Source organism: Pinus tabuliformis, chromosome 4_1 (assembly GCF_031772625.1).
Source record: "Pinus tabuliformis cultivar Carrire ecotype Pingquan chromosome 4_1, CPIR1, whole genome shotgun sequence".
Taxonomy (NCBI): domain Eukaryota; kingdom Viridiplantae; phylum Streptophyta; class Pinopsida; order Pinales; family Pinaceae; genus Pinus; species Pinus tabuliformis.
The window spans coordinates 442,622,889-442,636,606 of NC_142303.1; the positions used below are offsets into that span (position 1 = coordinate 442,622,889).

At 37.5% G+C, this 13,718-nt stretch overlaps 1 protein-coding gene across 1 annotated transcript; it reads left to right on the forward strand.

Annotated features, from left to right (window-relative positions):
* Positions 1 to 12,524: 12,524 nt before the first annotated feature.
* Positions 12,525 to 13,094, forward strand: LOC149176230 (ethylene-responsive transcription factor ERF018-like). Its single transcript, XM_089421388.1, has one exon. The coding sequence runs from the start codon at positions 12,525 to 12,527 to the stop codon at positions 13,092 to 13,094; it is 570 nt and encodes a 189-aa protein (XP_089277514.1).
* The last annotated feature ends 624 nt before the right edge of the window (positions 13,095 to 13,718 follow it).

Sequence of the window (13,718 nt, forward strand, 5' to 3'; positions counted from 1 at the left end):
AAGAGACCATTTAAAGGTATGTCTGCTAATAATTTTCCCATCAAGAAATGTTTTTACTGTGGGAAACCTGGACATGAGATTAGAGATTGTTATAAGAGGCAGGCAGACGAAGGAAGAAACAAACAGAGAAAACATAAGGGTTACTTCGTTAAGGAAGAGGAGGATCATAGCCACGAACTTCGACTATTTATAGTCGATTGTGCTCTTTCAGCTTCAAAGGAAGATGAGGATGACATATGGTATGTCGACTCTGGCGCATCCTCACATATGACTGGGAAGAAGGATTGGTTTGAATTTCTTGAAGAAACTTCATGTGGGTCGAAAATCTATTTAGGATGATATTGGACATAAGATCAAAGGGCATGGTGACATTCCTGTAAAATTACCTAGCGGTGAAAGTAGACACCTTAAAAATGTATTGTATGTTCCAGGAATTAAGAAAAATTTGGTCTCTGTCTCAATGATTATTGATCAGGACATGCAAGTTCAATTCTTTAAGACTAACTGTGTCATTAAGGATAGCCAGATGGAAACAGTTGCAACAGGAGTGTGCGTGGGGAACTTGTATAGATTAGATGTGAAGAGTATGCCACAGCAAGCAATGGTTGCAACTGGATCGACAACCGAAAATCTCTGGCATCAGAGATTCGGCCATCTTAATCTGCAAGACCTCATCCTACTTCAGAGAAAAGGTATGGTCGATGGACTCCCTATTTTCCATAATGTTAAGCTGGATTGTGATGGATGTGCATTAGGGAAAATGCATAGAGAAGAGTTCCCTTTGCATGTTAATAGAAATGAAAAGAGACATTTTAGAACTGGTGCATACAGACATCTGTGGACCCATGCAAACTAGGTCATTAGGAGGAGCATACTACTTTCTCTTATTTACAGATGATTGAACTAGATTCTCATGGGTATACTTTCTGAGTAAAAAGAGTCAAGTTTTTCAGTATTTTAAAGAGTTTAAATCCATGGTAGAAAACCAGACAAGAAAAAGGATAAAAATTCTCCGCTCAGATCAAGGGGGAGAATACAGGTTGGGAGAGTTCATGGATTTCTACAAGCATCATGGGATTGTGCAACAGTTTACAATGCCTCACACTCCACAGTAGAATGGAGTGGTAGAACGAAAGAACAGAACTCTTGTGGAGTGCGCAAGGAGCATGCTTCAAGGTAAGGGTCTATCAAATGGTCTTTGGGCAGAAGCTATTAACACTGCTGTATATTTAAATAATAGGAGTCCTACTAGATGTTTAGGCTTCAAACGCCTTTTGAAGCATTGTTTGGATTCAAACCAGCAGTGAGTCATTTAAGAATATTTGGGTCAAAAGCTTATGCTCATATGCCTAAGGCAGATAGGAAGAAGTTAGATCCTAAAGCCCTAAAATGTATATTTGTTGGATATGGCACTGAGTTCAAGGCATATAAGTTATTTAATCATGTGGCTCACAAGGTTTTTGCAAGCAGAGATGTCATATTTCATGAACAGGTTGAAGAAGGAAAGAATGACTCTAACAGTGAATGGCACATTCCATTGCTATTGGAAGAAAACAGTGAGGAAGATGAAGAGCAAGAGGAGAAACAAGAAGAAGAAGTAACAGATGATGTAATCAATGAAGATGCAAGATCGGAAAAGGTTGAAATTGAGGTAAGTCCCCTACCAAGGAGATCGGGTAGGAAGACTCGATTATCTTCTAAATTGAAAGGCTATTCATTAATGTCAAAGATTTTAAACATTGTAGAACCTGTAATTTATGAGGAAGCTAGTAACTCTGATGCATGGAGGGCTGCAATGTATGAGGAAATTGAATCAATACACAGAAACCATACTTCAGATTTGGTTGAATTGCCTGAAGGTAAAACCCCCATAGGATGTAAATGGTTGTATAAACCAAAATTAAATGCAGATGGGAGTATAGAGAAACTTAAAGCTAGACTGGTAGCAAAGGGTTACTCACAGCAAGAGGGAATAGATTACGATGACACCTTTGCTCTTGTAGCCAAATTAAACACCATTAGAATGCTAATTTCCTTAGCAACAAAACACAAATGGCAGCTACACCAGCTAGATGTCAAGTCTGCATTTCTGAATGGTGACTTGAAAGAAGAAATTTATTTAGTACAGCCTAAAGGTTTTGTGAAAAAGGGACAGGAACATCTTGTGTGTAAATTGAAAAAGGCACTTTATGGTTTAAAACAGGCACTCAGGTCGTGGTATGAGAAAATTGACTCATTTTTTGTTCAGCATGGCTTTCATAGGAGCTTGAATGATCCAAATCTGTATACCAAGTTTAATAAACAGAGGAAAATTATTTTGATTTCTTTGTATGTAGATGATATGATCATAACAGGGAATGCTAACAATCTGATCAAAGAAATCAAACAACAGATGTCACAAGTGTTTGAGATGAAAGATCTCGGAAACCTTCATTATTTTTTGGGATTGGAGGTATGGAGAGACTCTGGACAAACTTTTCTCACTCAAGGAAAGTATGCCAGAAGCTTGTTGGAAAGGTTCAGAATGGAGCAGTGCAGATCAGCAGCAACACCATTACAGCAGAACTTAAAGTTGAGCAGTGACGATGGCACTAAAGAGGTGGATGCCACTATGTATAGGCAACTAGTTGGCAGTTTGATATATCTGACTAACTAGACCAGATTTGGCATATTCTGTTAGTGTGTTGAGCCAGTTCATGTCAAAACCACTCGAAAGTCACTGGGTCCCAGCAAAAAGTGTGTTGAGGTATCTTAGTGGTACTAGTAATTATGGCATTTTGCACATTGACACTTCTGATGTTATTCTAGCAGGTTTTTCAGATTCCTATTGGGCAGGTAACTTGGATGATCGAAGATCTGTCATAGGTTATGCATTCAGCATTGGATCCGGGGTCATAGCATGGAGCAGCAAAAAGCAACACACTGTAGCTCTATCTTCATGTGAAGCTGAGTACCAAGCATTGTGTGCAGCCACATGTGAAGCTATCTGGTTGAGAAGACTTCTCAACGATGCAGGAGAAGAGCAAAGAGAATCAACTATTATCAAAATCGACAACCAAAGTACCATCAAGCTTGCAAACAATCCAGTCTTTCATAAAAATACCAAGCATATTGATACTCAAGTTCATTTTGTTCGAGAGAAGCAACAGTCAAAAGAGATATGTGTTGAATATTGTAAAACTTATGATAACATGGCTGATATTTTTTCTAAGCCTCTTGGGCGTGTAAAGTTTGAATTGTTTAGAGGGATGCTAGGAGTTCAGGATAATCCTTTCTCCATTAAGGGGGGAGTTGAAAATATTTAATATTATTTTGTATTAATGGAGAAATGGTTACATAAGTTGTAACGTATCTCCTTAGTTTAGGAATTTTTCCTAGAGTTTAGGAGTTTCTTTGCAACTACCTGATTTATAGTGATGTACTTAATGATGTAATCTTTCATTCATGGATAGTAGAGAGTGTACGGAGAGAGTTCTCTTTGTATGAGTGCAGTCTCCAGGTGTAGTACTCACCTGTGAGCTGTATCTCCTTCTTTTTAATTCAAATCTGATTTTTATCTGTGACCTCTCTCATCGCATGTTTACCCAGTTGGTTGTTGACTTGGGTAGACCTAGGAGGAGGGTGTGTTCTAATTAGATAGCCTCATAGAATTCAAGAAGATCAAAATGTTCACCACCAGGTGCAACATTTCATCATAGGAAACATAGATACAAGTTACTTTCATATGGATGTATGGGCCATCAAAGAAAGAGACATTCTCATCATACCTTAGCGCTTACCGAGCCATCTAAAGTTATAGCTGAAATACAACATACCATGCATACCTTGTGGTATTCAAATACATGTGCACTTTTTTATAGGCACCTTGTAGTGCTTGTCACCTTTTCATCAAGTACCTCTCTACCTCTTTCTAGATCTAGCCATCCTTCCCGCATCTCAAATGATGCTCAAGAGTGATCCATTTATCACATCACATCAAGAAGGTGAGAAACATCCATGTACTCAAATACATATGCAAGGAGTATAATCAATAAACATAATCATCATATCTATAAATCTAGACACAAGTAAGAGGTATCATAAGTCAAGAAATACTTATCTTTAATGAGAGGTGACCCTCTTCCCTTGAACCAAACTTCAAGAGCCATCAATGTCCAAGGTCCATATACCAATGTTTCCTTTAGATATCTAACTCGGTTTGCTAAGGATGATCCCATCTAGGAAATATTTGTCAACTACTTAAGCATATTCACATCGACCAGCTAGGTTCCATATCTCATATTGTTTTCATAAACCAAGATTTTCTTTCCAACCCTAACCTCATAGAATCCATCACCCTAATAATCAAGTTTCTTAGGGTTTTCTTCAAAACCTAGAATTACTTTAGGTCTCCACCATCCTCTTCTTGCTTGCATCAAAGGTGTCATCATCAAGATGATCTCCATGGATTTTCTTTAGCCCAAGTCTGATACCATGTTAATTTTTCACAGGGATACATTTTTCTTTGTTTCGATAATTGTATTTCATCATTCATACATTAAGTTCACTCCATATCATCATTACATTATTCAGATCTACACCATTATTCATCAACATATGAAATTATATAGAAATAACATCATCATCATCAACAACAATGCAACAGAAAATAAAGGAACAATAGAAGAAAAGCAAGGACACACATAAATACACCTTGATTGGTCTGAGACGAGGGAAAAAACCACTGTGGGGACAACCCTTGAAAATCTTCTTCTTCTTATATCGTCATCAAATGATTCATCAAAAGAGAGTACAATGATCCACAACTTTATCTATGCAACAAAACAACTATGATATCCATGAAACAAATCTAATCATGCTTGAAATCAAAACTTTGATTTTGATGACTGTAATATGCTCTTACTAACTGTAGAAAATTTTTGGTTACTACTTTCAACGTGTCAAACACTACTGAACATTGTGTGAAATCTTTGGAATACTAAAATCTCATCTTTGAGTTCTAGACATAGACAGGATGAGTTGTGTGAGCGTCTATAGTAGATCTAGACACTCTCTATACCGAATGCCAACATCTATGGCATCATGGATGCTCCCAAACCATTATGTGCATGCGTCTAGGGTCAAACTCAATAGATATGCTTCAAAACCCTTAGACGCTCTCTTACAGTTGCTATGCCTGTGTACAAGATGGCTTGGAAGCTCTCATGACCACTCTGTGCGAGCATTTGAGGACCAATACCTTCATATATGCCTCTGAAACCCTGGACGCTCTCATAAGATTCTTTTCCAGTTTCTATGGTTCTCTGGATGCTCTCATAAGCTTGTGTGCTAGTGTCCAAGGAGTAAAATGCTTAGTTATGTGCCAACGTCTAAGATCCAAAAACCCTCGATCCATGCGAGCTTCACCTGTGAGATTTCAAACCCTTGTGTGAACTTTCCTCTGACAAACCTGATCTATGTGTCCAAATGAGATTGAGGTCTCTTCTTTTGATAGGCTTTCCTAAGGTTCCACATGGGGTTGAGGCTAACCTAAGCAGTTACCCATGTGGTTAGGTCCAACCCATTCCATAATACATGTATGAATAAAACAATTCAAAACTCATCTTTCACCTATCCAAATAAGGTGATCTTTAGGTCTATTTTGGTCCTATCTAAAAGAGGAATATAGTGCAATCATCATCTCGGTCATTTGAGCTATCCAAGGTGGAATTTTACCGCAGCTGAAAAAATTAACACTGACAGTGTAGCGGTACCACTATGGGTGAAGTGAAGATGTGCCTATACTCCTCCACAACATTTTCAATATGTTGTTGTTGTGCAGAGGAGATTTGTTCAAAGGCTATGGATGTGGCCACAATATTCCTCTTGCTTTGAGTGAGAATCATAAGGAAGACAAATTTCCTGGTCTGGGAATTTATCTTACACATTGTTTAGCAAAGATCAAAGAAAATGTGGCAAGCGAAACTACCTCTAGTACAATTTCTGACCCAAAGTAATAATAACAAAATAAGGTCTGGAATCATATACAACATGACGCTTTCATAAGTATGGCTAACCTAACAAAACATCACAAAATCCTAGAGGGGCATGATCGCACAATACCTCATCTACAAATGGCTTGATGTTAAAAGGCAGGAAACTTTGTTAGCTGACACGGAGATCTCGCCCATGGTGGAGCCATCCCATGGTGTACAACTGTGGGTTTGGTTTTCTTGGAAACTTTAATCTAGTAATGACCTCACCTAAGATCAAGTTCTTTTAGCTTCCATTGTCATTGATGAATTGGACAAGTGAACCCCTTACCCACATTTGTGAGTGGAAGAGGCGCCCCCCTTCCTCTGGATCCTCAGGTTCTGCCATTTGGAGCTTGGTGGTGCCTACCATTGTAGCTACTTATGCATCAATGACCTGATTTCCCTTGTCGGTTCCCTTCATGGAAAATTTTAAGGATGGAAATTTATTTTAAATTATAGAAATCTTGGCGAATCTCACTAGTACATAATATGTAATTTGTTTAATCTTTGGTAATTTTTTTTTAAAATTATTCAAATTTTTTATAATTGTGATATAGCCTCTATATAAAATTTTGGCGATTTTTAAGGTAAAACAACTTTAAAATATAAAAATTTGGGCGAATAATTTTTAGAAAATCTGGAAATTAACAAACCATTTTTATTGGAAAAAGAATGGAAAATTAGCCCACTTGTGATTATTAGCCCCTAAATTTTTCCCTGGTTCCCTTGTCACGTTTCGGATCAGAATTGGAGCATGCATTCATCTCTGAGTCTTTTAGCTTGACCACCAACGCCCACTTTGTGCAACATTCATTCATGTTGTGGGTGGGAGTTTTATGGAACTCACACCACTTGTTAGTGCCCTTCTTCACATTCTTGTTATTCTTGGCTTGCGTCTTTGAGGAGTTGTCCTGGGGAGCTGCGACCTAGCTTTAACCTTTGTTGTATGGCTTGGGGATGCCTTTGCTCTACTTTGGGTTCACAGATTTAAAGTCTTTCTTCTTCGTCTTGAAATTTTGCTCAATCTTGACAAGATATTGGTATGTTGCACCAAGCGAGGAGATGTACACGCCATTTCCTCCTAATTGTATTTATACAAACAACCATAGTACTTGAGCACCAGATGTTTCTCAGAACCTTTGATACCCAAATTTGTATGCAAATTATGGAGAATATTCATTAGCTCATGCACATATTGGTCCCTTTGTTTCCACAACATAGTCCATTGTATGTATTTTTCTTCATAGATCTCGACAGGGTAATATTGTTCCTTGAAGATGTGTCATAAAAAACTCCAAGTGGATGTGGATAAAAAAAGTGAGTGTTCCCTCTCATCCCTATGATCACAATAGGTTTCCCACTAGCCCTTGACATGGGGGGGGGGGGGGGGGGTGGTTCAGGAGTGCAACAGCAATCTTTTCCCTATTGGAAAATCATGAATTAAAAATTATCATTCCAATAGATTTAACCATTATCTACAACATCTCCATCTATCTAGGCTTCAAATATCAGGATCTCAAATTTGGCTTGCACCTTAAAGGGAGCGGCGCCTCCACAGTGGTTACCGGATGAATATGCATCGCTTGTGGGCATCCCTTAAAGTATCTAGGCAAATTTTTCCACCATCGCATTCCTTTGTCACTCGAGGGCTTCATTAAGCAATATTTTGAAAGGATCTCTTACTCCCTCATATTTCTTTTCTTCTACAATGGGAGGTAGTTGGGTTTAGCAAGGCCATCCTTGTAAAGGTTCAACTAGTTTGAGCCCTAACTCCTTATACCCCGACCTCATTGGGGACATGCACTGAAAGATAATGAAAGACCAGATTGCTCTAATACCATTGATCCAGACATATGTAGGAGCAAAACATAATACAAAAATACACATAAACACAGAGATGCAGTAGGAATAAATCTTCATTTCATTAATATCAAAGAAATGAAATATGCTTACATACATAATGGAAATAAACTATTTCGAGCGATGGCAATTTATCTCTGAGAAGTGATGTGGCGGCTATATGCCTCTAAACTATGCTACAATGAGGCTCAAGGGCATTTTTATTATTGAACAACAAGGGGAAACCCAAAACAACCTTAACCCTAACCCTAGGTGATGGAATGGCAAAAGTTTGTCGGCATTGTTGGGGTTAGCTAGGTAGCCAAATTCCCAGGGTCGTAACTTGGTCATATGATCTCCATTTCATGTGTATGAAACATTATTATAAATATCTCTTTAAGTAATACAACATTTATGGCAGTCCCCTAAGTATGGCTATGAGCCTACTGTAGACCTCAAAAAAACGTTGTTTAGGGGGTCAAAACAACTCTGGATGTTCACGACCCAAAAAAATGCTAAAAATAGTAAATTTTGCTATAATCAAGGAAAATGATGAAAACAACTAGAGGTCAAGGTGGAATAAGCGGGTGGCCACCAATATTAACTTAGATCAAGACAATATAACTCTCTACTACAACACCATGGAGGAAATCAGGGAACTAGGGAAAATCCTCCCCTATCTTGGATAGGCCAGTGATAAAATATATGTCCTCCTCAATGGGCCCATGCCACCTATCAAGATCGACACGAAAAAGCTTTTTGGTGGACATCCTATCAATGAATCAGTTGTGTCAACAACCCAGAGTGTGCCTTTAGGGATGTAGCATCTTCATAGTATTTTAGTAGGCCTACATTCCTTAAGAGCACTTGGATCGTTGCGGTCAGAGGACAAGGGCATAAATCTCTCTCCCTCTCTCGTTCCTCCCATGGTTGGACCACATTGTATTGTTATGTCATTTTCTCCTACTTTTGTTGCTCCTCCCTTTGTTCATGTCTCTACTGCATGATTGACATATAAAATACATCAACCTCATACATAAAACATATATATTTTTTTTATTGAATCAAAATTTTATTTATAAATATGGACATATAAGTTTCAATTAAAAAAAAAATCATCCTCGGTGCATCGAAAAAACTAGAATGCACGGAACACAGTGCACCACAAAATAGAAAAGAATCAACCATGGTCCATACACCTACATGATGCACCTCTCTTGGTTTGCATGCATACAAACACATTGGTTATTTTATTTTCAATGTGATGTGTCGAGACAATATTTCTTATCGATGCGTATGTATAACCTGTTCGCATCAAAATGGAGTGTTTAGGTTATTGAACGCACTGAGATATATTTTTTTAATATTATGCGTGTGCTGTGTTTGGTAAATATAAATTCATCGGGGAGTAAGTTTTACCAGTTGCATCATCATAAAAAAATGTAACTTTTCTGAGTTCATTCCAATTTACCAAATGCACTGACAAAACAACAGTGCATTAAATTAATGAATCGATTTGTGGTGCACCCTGTAAATTTACAAGGTGCATTGTTCTCGATGCAAGTTGAACCTGTTGAACATACCACATGAGAAAAAAATTCTAAAACAATGAATATTTTTACCTAATTTTCAATTCTACTCTCTGCTAAAAATTTAAATTTGAGAGAAACATAAACATTACCTGAACATTTTCGCATTAAGGAGGCGTGGTTACCACGTAAATGAAAAAAAAATCATCACCATTTGAGAAAAATTGAAAGCCATGCAAATAGCACTGGACGAAAGGATGCTGAGTAAGGGAAGCACTCGCGACCAGGCGCTTGACAAAGGCAAGAGTAGCACTGATGCTTGAGAGATCTACAAAACTGCAAATGGTAAAAGTGAATTTTACGACTTGTATGTTTTTTTATTTAATCTTGTTCTGGTGCACTCTTGTAACATCGATGTGTACTATTTCCTAAGTGAACTGTTTAAAAAATAAATAAAAACCATATTGCAGTTCCCCTTGGTAATTATGTACTAGGGCGTTTAAATACATCAATAGCACTTGTGTGTCATGGGAATATAGCACAAAAATGGTGAAAATGAATTTTACAACTGGCATTTTTTAAATTTAACGTTTGTCTGGTGCTATCGAGTAGTATAAGCACTGGTGCATCTTATATAGTAGTGCAACATTGTATTTATTTTTATAAAAAATAACCTGTAATAATGCACCACTCTCTATTAAGCACCGGGGCTCTTCATTCAATTACCGACATTTGAGCATATAATATAATAGGTGCACCATTATTTTCAAGTTAAAAACCTTAGAACAATGTGATTTGTTGTTTATGCATTAGGTTGTTCGTGCATTGGTCTAACATTGGGGCGTCGATATAGTATAGCACCAGACTAGACAAAATGAATTTTACAACCGACATTACTTTAAATTTATCATTTTTTCGGTGCTATCAAATAATATATGCACCGGTGCGCATTATATACTTATGCCCCATAAAAAATAAATTCGCCATAGTGCCCCATATATTATTAAGCACCGGTACATATAAATACAGTAATGCAACCGTGTTAGTGTATTAGAAATGCACTATTAAAATATATCACCCCTCCCAACTCCACTAGTAACCTCGACTACAAATAAATTTTAAACTATTTTTATAAGGGTTTGCCCAAAACCTTAGTCTTTTCCTTATAGTGAATATAACTCATATACAAACCTTTTTAATTTTAATTCAAATTTAACCCAGCGCACCAAATATCACACTTCAAAAAGAGTAAGGTCTCAAAAAAGGTTTTCGTTTCGAAAAAGATTAATCAATAACACTTTATAAACCCTTTAGGTATGAATTGAATCATTGTATCAGTGCGATTCCGTACTGAGACAATCTGATTTGATAGAGTTTCATAAAATATAATAAAAATTAGAAACATTTTATGGGACGCTCCGACCAGTGACTGACATGTGAACCTTGTACGAAGATTTTGGGTCTTCCCCTGGAGCGACCGACCACGTCTTCAGTGCGCATGGGTTTCCGAAAATCTTCCTCTCGCAGCATAACTTTTTGTCTGTACACCATTTATATATTTAAAATAAAATAAACTAAGCGATTCGTTCGTTGAGAGGATACAATAAAACAAACGATTCGTTCATTCAGACGAAATTCGCTAAAGAAACTCGAGGAATTTTATTTTATACGATAAAATCGTACGCGTAGGGTTCCTCCCATCATTTTCACTCATTATGATTCAGTCAGTTTTGGATTATACTTGGGACTGACATTATCATTTTTCTCGAAAGTTTTATTTCAATATTTTATATGGAAAAAAGTTCCAAGACTTATCTCTTAATCATTTCATCAATCCAATTCAACTTTTATTTTATAATATTAAAAACAATTTCAAGCATGTGGCAAAGTTTATATAATGCGATACCTCCGGAGCATCGACAAAATTTTGCATTCCTCATATGGACCAATAACGGTAACGGATCACTGTTGTTTCAAATCAAAATTCCCTAACCAATTATCTTCACAGTTGTCTAATTAGTTGGGATCACAGTGGTCTAAGTAGTTGGGATGCAGATTTTTTAAATTAAAATTTAGAAAATTAGAATGTTGGAGTGTTTGAATCATTTTTTAATGGTGGAAATAGATTCAACACCATTAAAGGCACTTTAAATTTTAAAGTTTGATATTTATTAGAATGTTGGAGTGTTTGAATTGTTTTTTAATGATGTAAATAGATTCAACACCATGAAAGACATTTCAAATTTTAAAGTTTGATGAGTGTAACCCATATTTTTAAAAATTGCCGAGAGTATAATGCTATATTTCCAAAGCATCTATAAAAAACTAGCATGCATCATATGAAACCACTAACTTCAAAGATGACTGTGATTTCAAATCAAAATTGGGCAACCAATTGTCTAATTAGCTCTCATGGTAAATTTCTTTGAATCAAAATTCAAAAAATCAGAACGTTGAATTTTTGAATTGCTATTCTAATAGTGAAATAGATTTAACAACATCAAGAACCCAAAGGCACCCAAAATGGGGAAATAGATTTAACAATTTCAAGAACCCTAAGGCACCCAAAATAATAAAGTTTGACAGCTGTAACCCATCCAAATTTTATCATAATCTTGCAATAATTTCCATTATTTTCTGCATTAATTTATGAACTCTTTAAAGTAAGCTATTATCTTACGGAAGAAGACAAAAAATGGGGCCTACTTCACTTTTTCTAGAAGCAAACAACATGTTCACTCGTATGTATGGAGACCAGTTTCTACACAGGGAAAACCTTCAACACGTTCACTCCTATCTATGGAGACCAGTTTCTACACAGTTTCTACACAGGGAAAACCCTCTGTCAACAGGTTAACCTTCTCTCCTGGACTCTCTTGTATTGGAAGAACAATACACAATTCCTTAATTGGCACGTCTCCTCTAATGCCTTTGTCTCTTCGACAAACGACCTCCCTAAAATCCGCGCTTTCGATACGGATTCACATAACTATATACAGACTCCATTCAGGTTTCACAGTAGTTCAATCAAGTCATTCCACCGCTACGCTTTAGACATCGTTAACGGTTATTCAGTGAGATTTTGCGTTACCATATGGATAAAGCTGCCGAGGATAACCTAGCACACCGAGATTGCGGACATATGCGCCACCAATTTAGGGGAATTCGAATGCGAAAATGGGGCAGTTGGGGGTCCGAAATCCGGATGCCCAAGAGCAGAACGAAGATATGGCTCGGTTCCTACAAAACCGCCGAGCAAGCCGCCCGCGCTTACGACGCCGCAGTTTATTGCCTGAGAGGCCCCAACGCTAAATTCAACTTCCCTGGTTCTGTGCCCGCCATTCCGTCAGCGTTTTCTCTTTCCCGTCGGCAAATTCAGCTCGCCGCCGTTAGATATGCGCGGGAAGAACTCCCTTCGAATTCGAGTGCGACTTCGTGCGCTCCACAGAATAACAATGAGAAAAGCAATGACAAGGTCAGGGAGGAGCCCGAATACCCATCGCGGTCATCTTTGGTTTCAGAAAAGGTTTTAGACACCGATAGTAGCCAGAAGATATCCGGGGAGTCGAGCATGGCGTTGTATGAAGGTCTGTTTGGTGGCAGTAACTGCCTGAATTTGGAGAAATTCCCGTCGATTGATGAGGCGTTGGGCTTGAACGCCATTCCGACGTGGCAGGAGGCCGAGCAGGATGAATTCTTCTGGAACTTGTGAAAAGTCTGAATTACATACTAAGTACGGCAGGCAATATCTCTGCGTTCGAATGTCACAAATCACTGGGTGCCCGACTCTCATCCACCGTTGAAATTCCGGTCACTATTTAACTATCGTTTCTTTTACCTTCATCAATTGTACCAATAATTTTATCTCATATCATGTCTCGCAGTAACTCGCAGTAAATTTCGAGCCTTTCTATTTTGTACACGGAGTGGCATCTTTCAGTGTTCCCTCGATCGTGATATATTGACAAAAGATTCTGACAGCCTGTTGCCAAGAATCTCACGACACATCATCCCCACTCCCGGGAGGGAGCTTCGTGAAAAGTGCCCTAACTATGTACCAATGGGTTAAAGGGAATGTTTGAGGTATTCAGAAAAGATTTTAATATTGTTGTTATATATATTTTTAAATATTGTTAGGAGGAAGAATTGGTACTTGGGTGTTACTATTTGTTTGGATATGGGATCTATTCGCACAGGTACGAGATTTCAATTTAGAATATTGTAAGGACATTTAGTTCACTTCTTTTTCAAAGACTTCTCGAGAAAGTTATTTTTTTATGTATTTTATTTCATTTCAAATATAAGTCAAAGTTTATGTAATTAAATTAAACACTTT

Bases quoted from the DNA above. Each gene is read 5' to 3' on its own strand.
- LOC149176230 (XM_089421388.1), top strand. From the start codon at position 12,525: ATGCGCCACCAATTTAGGGGAATTCGAATGCGAAAATGGGGCAGTTGG.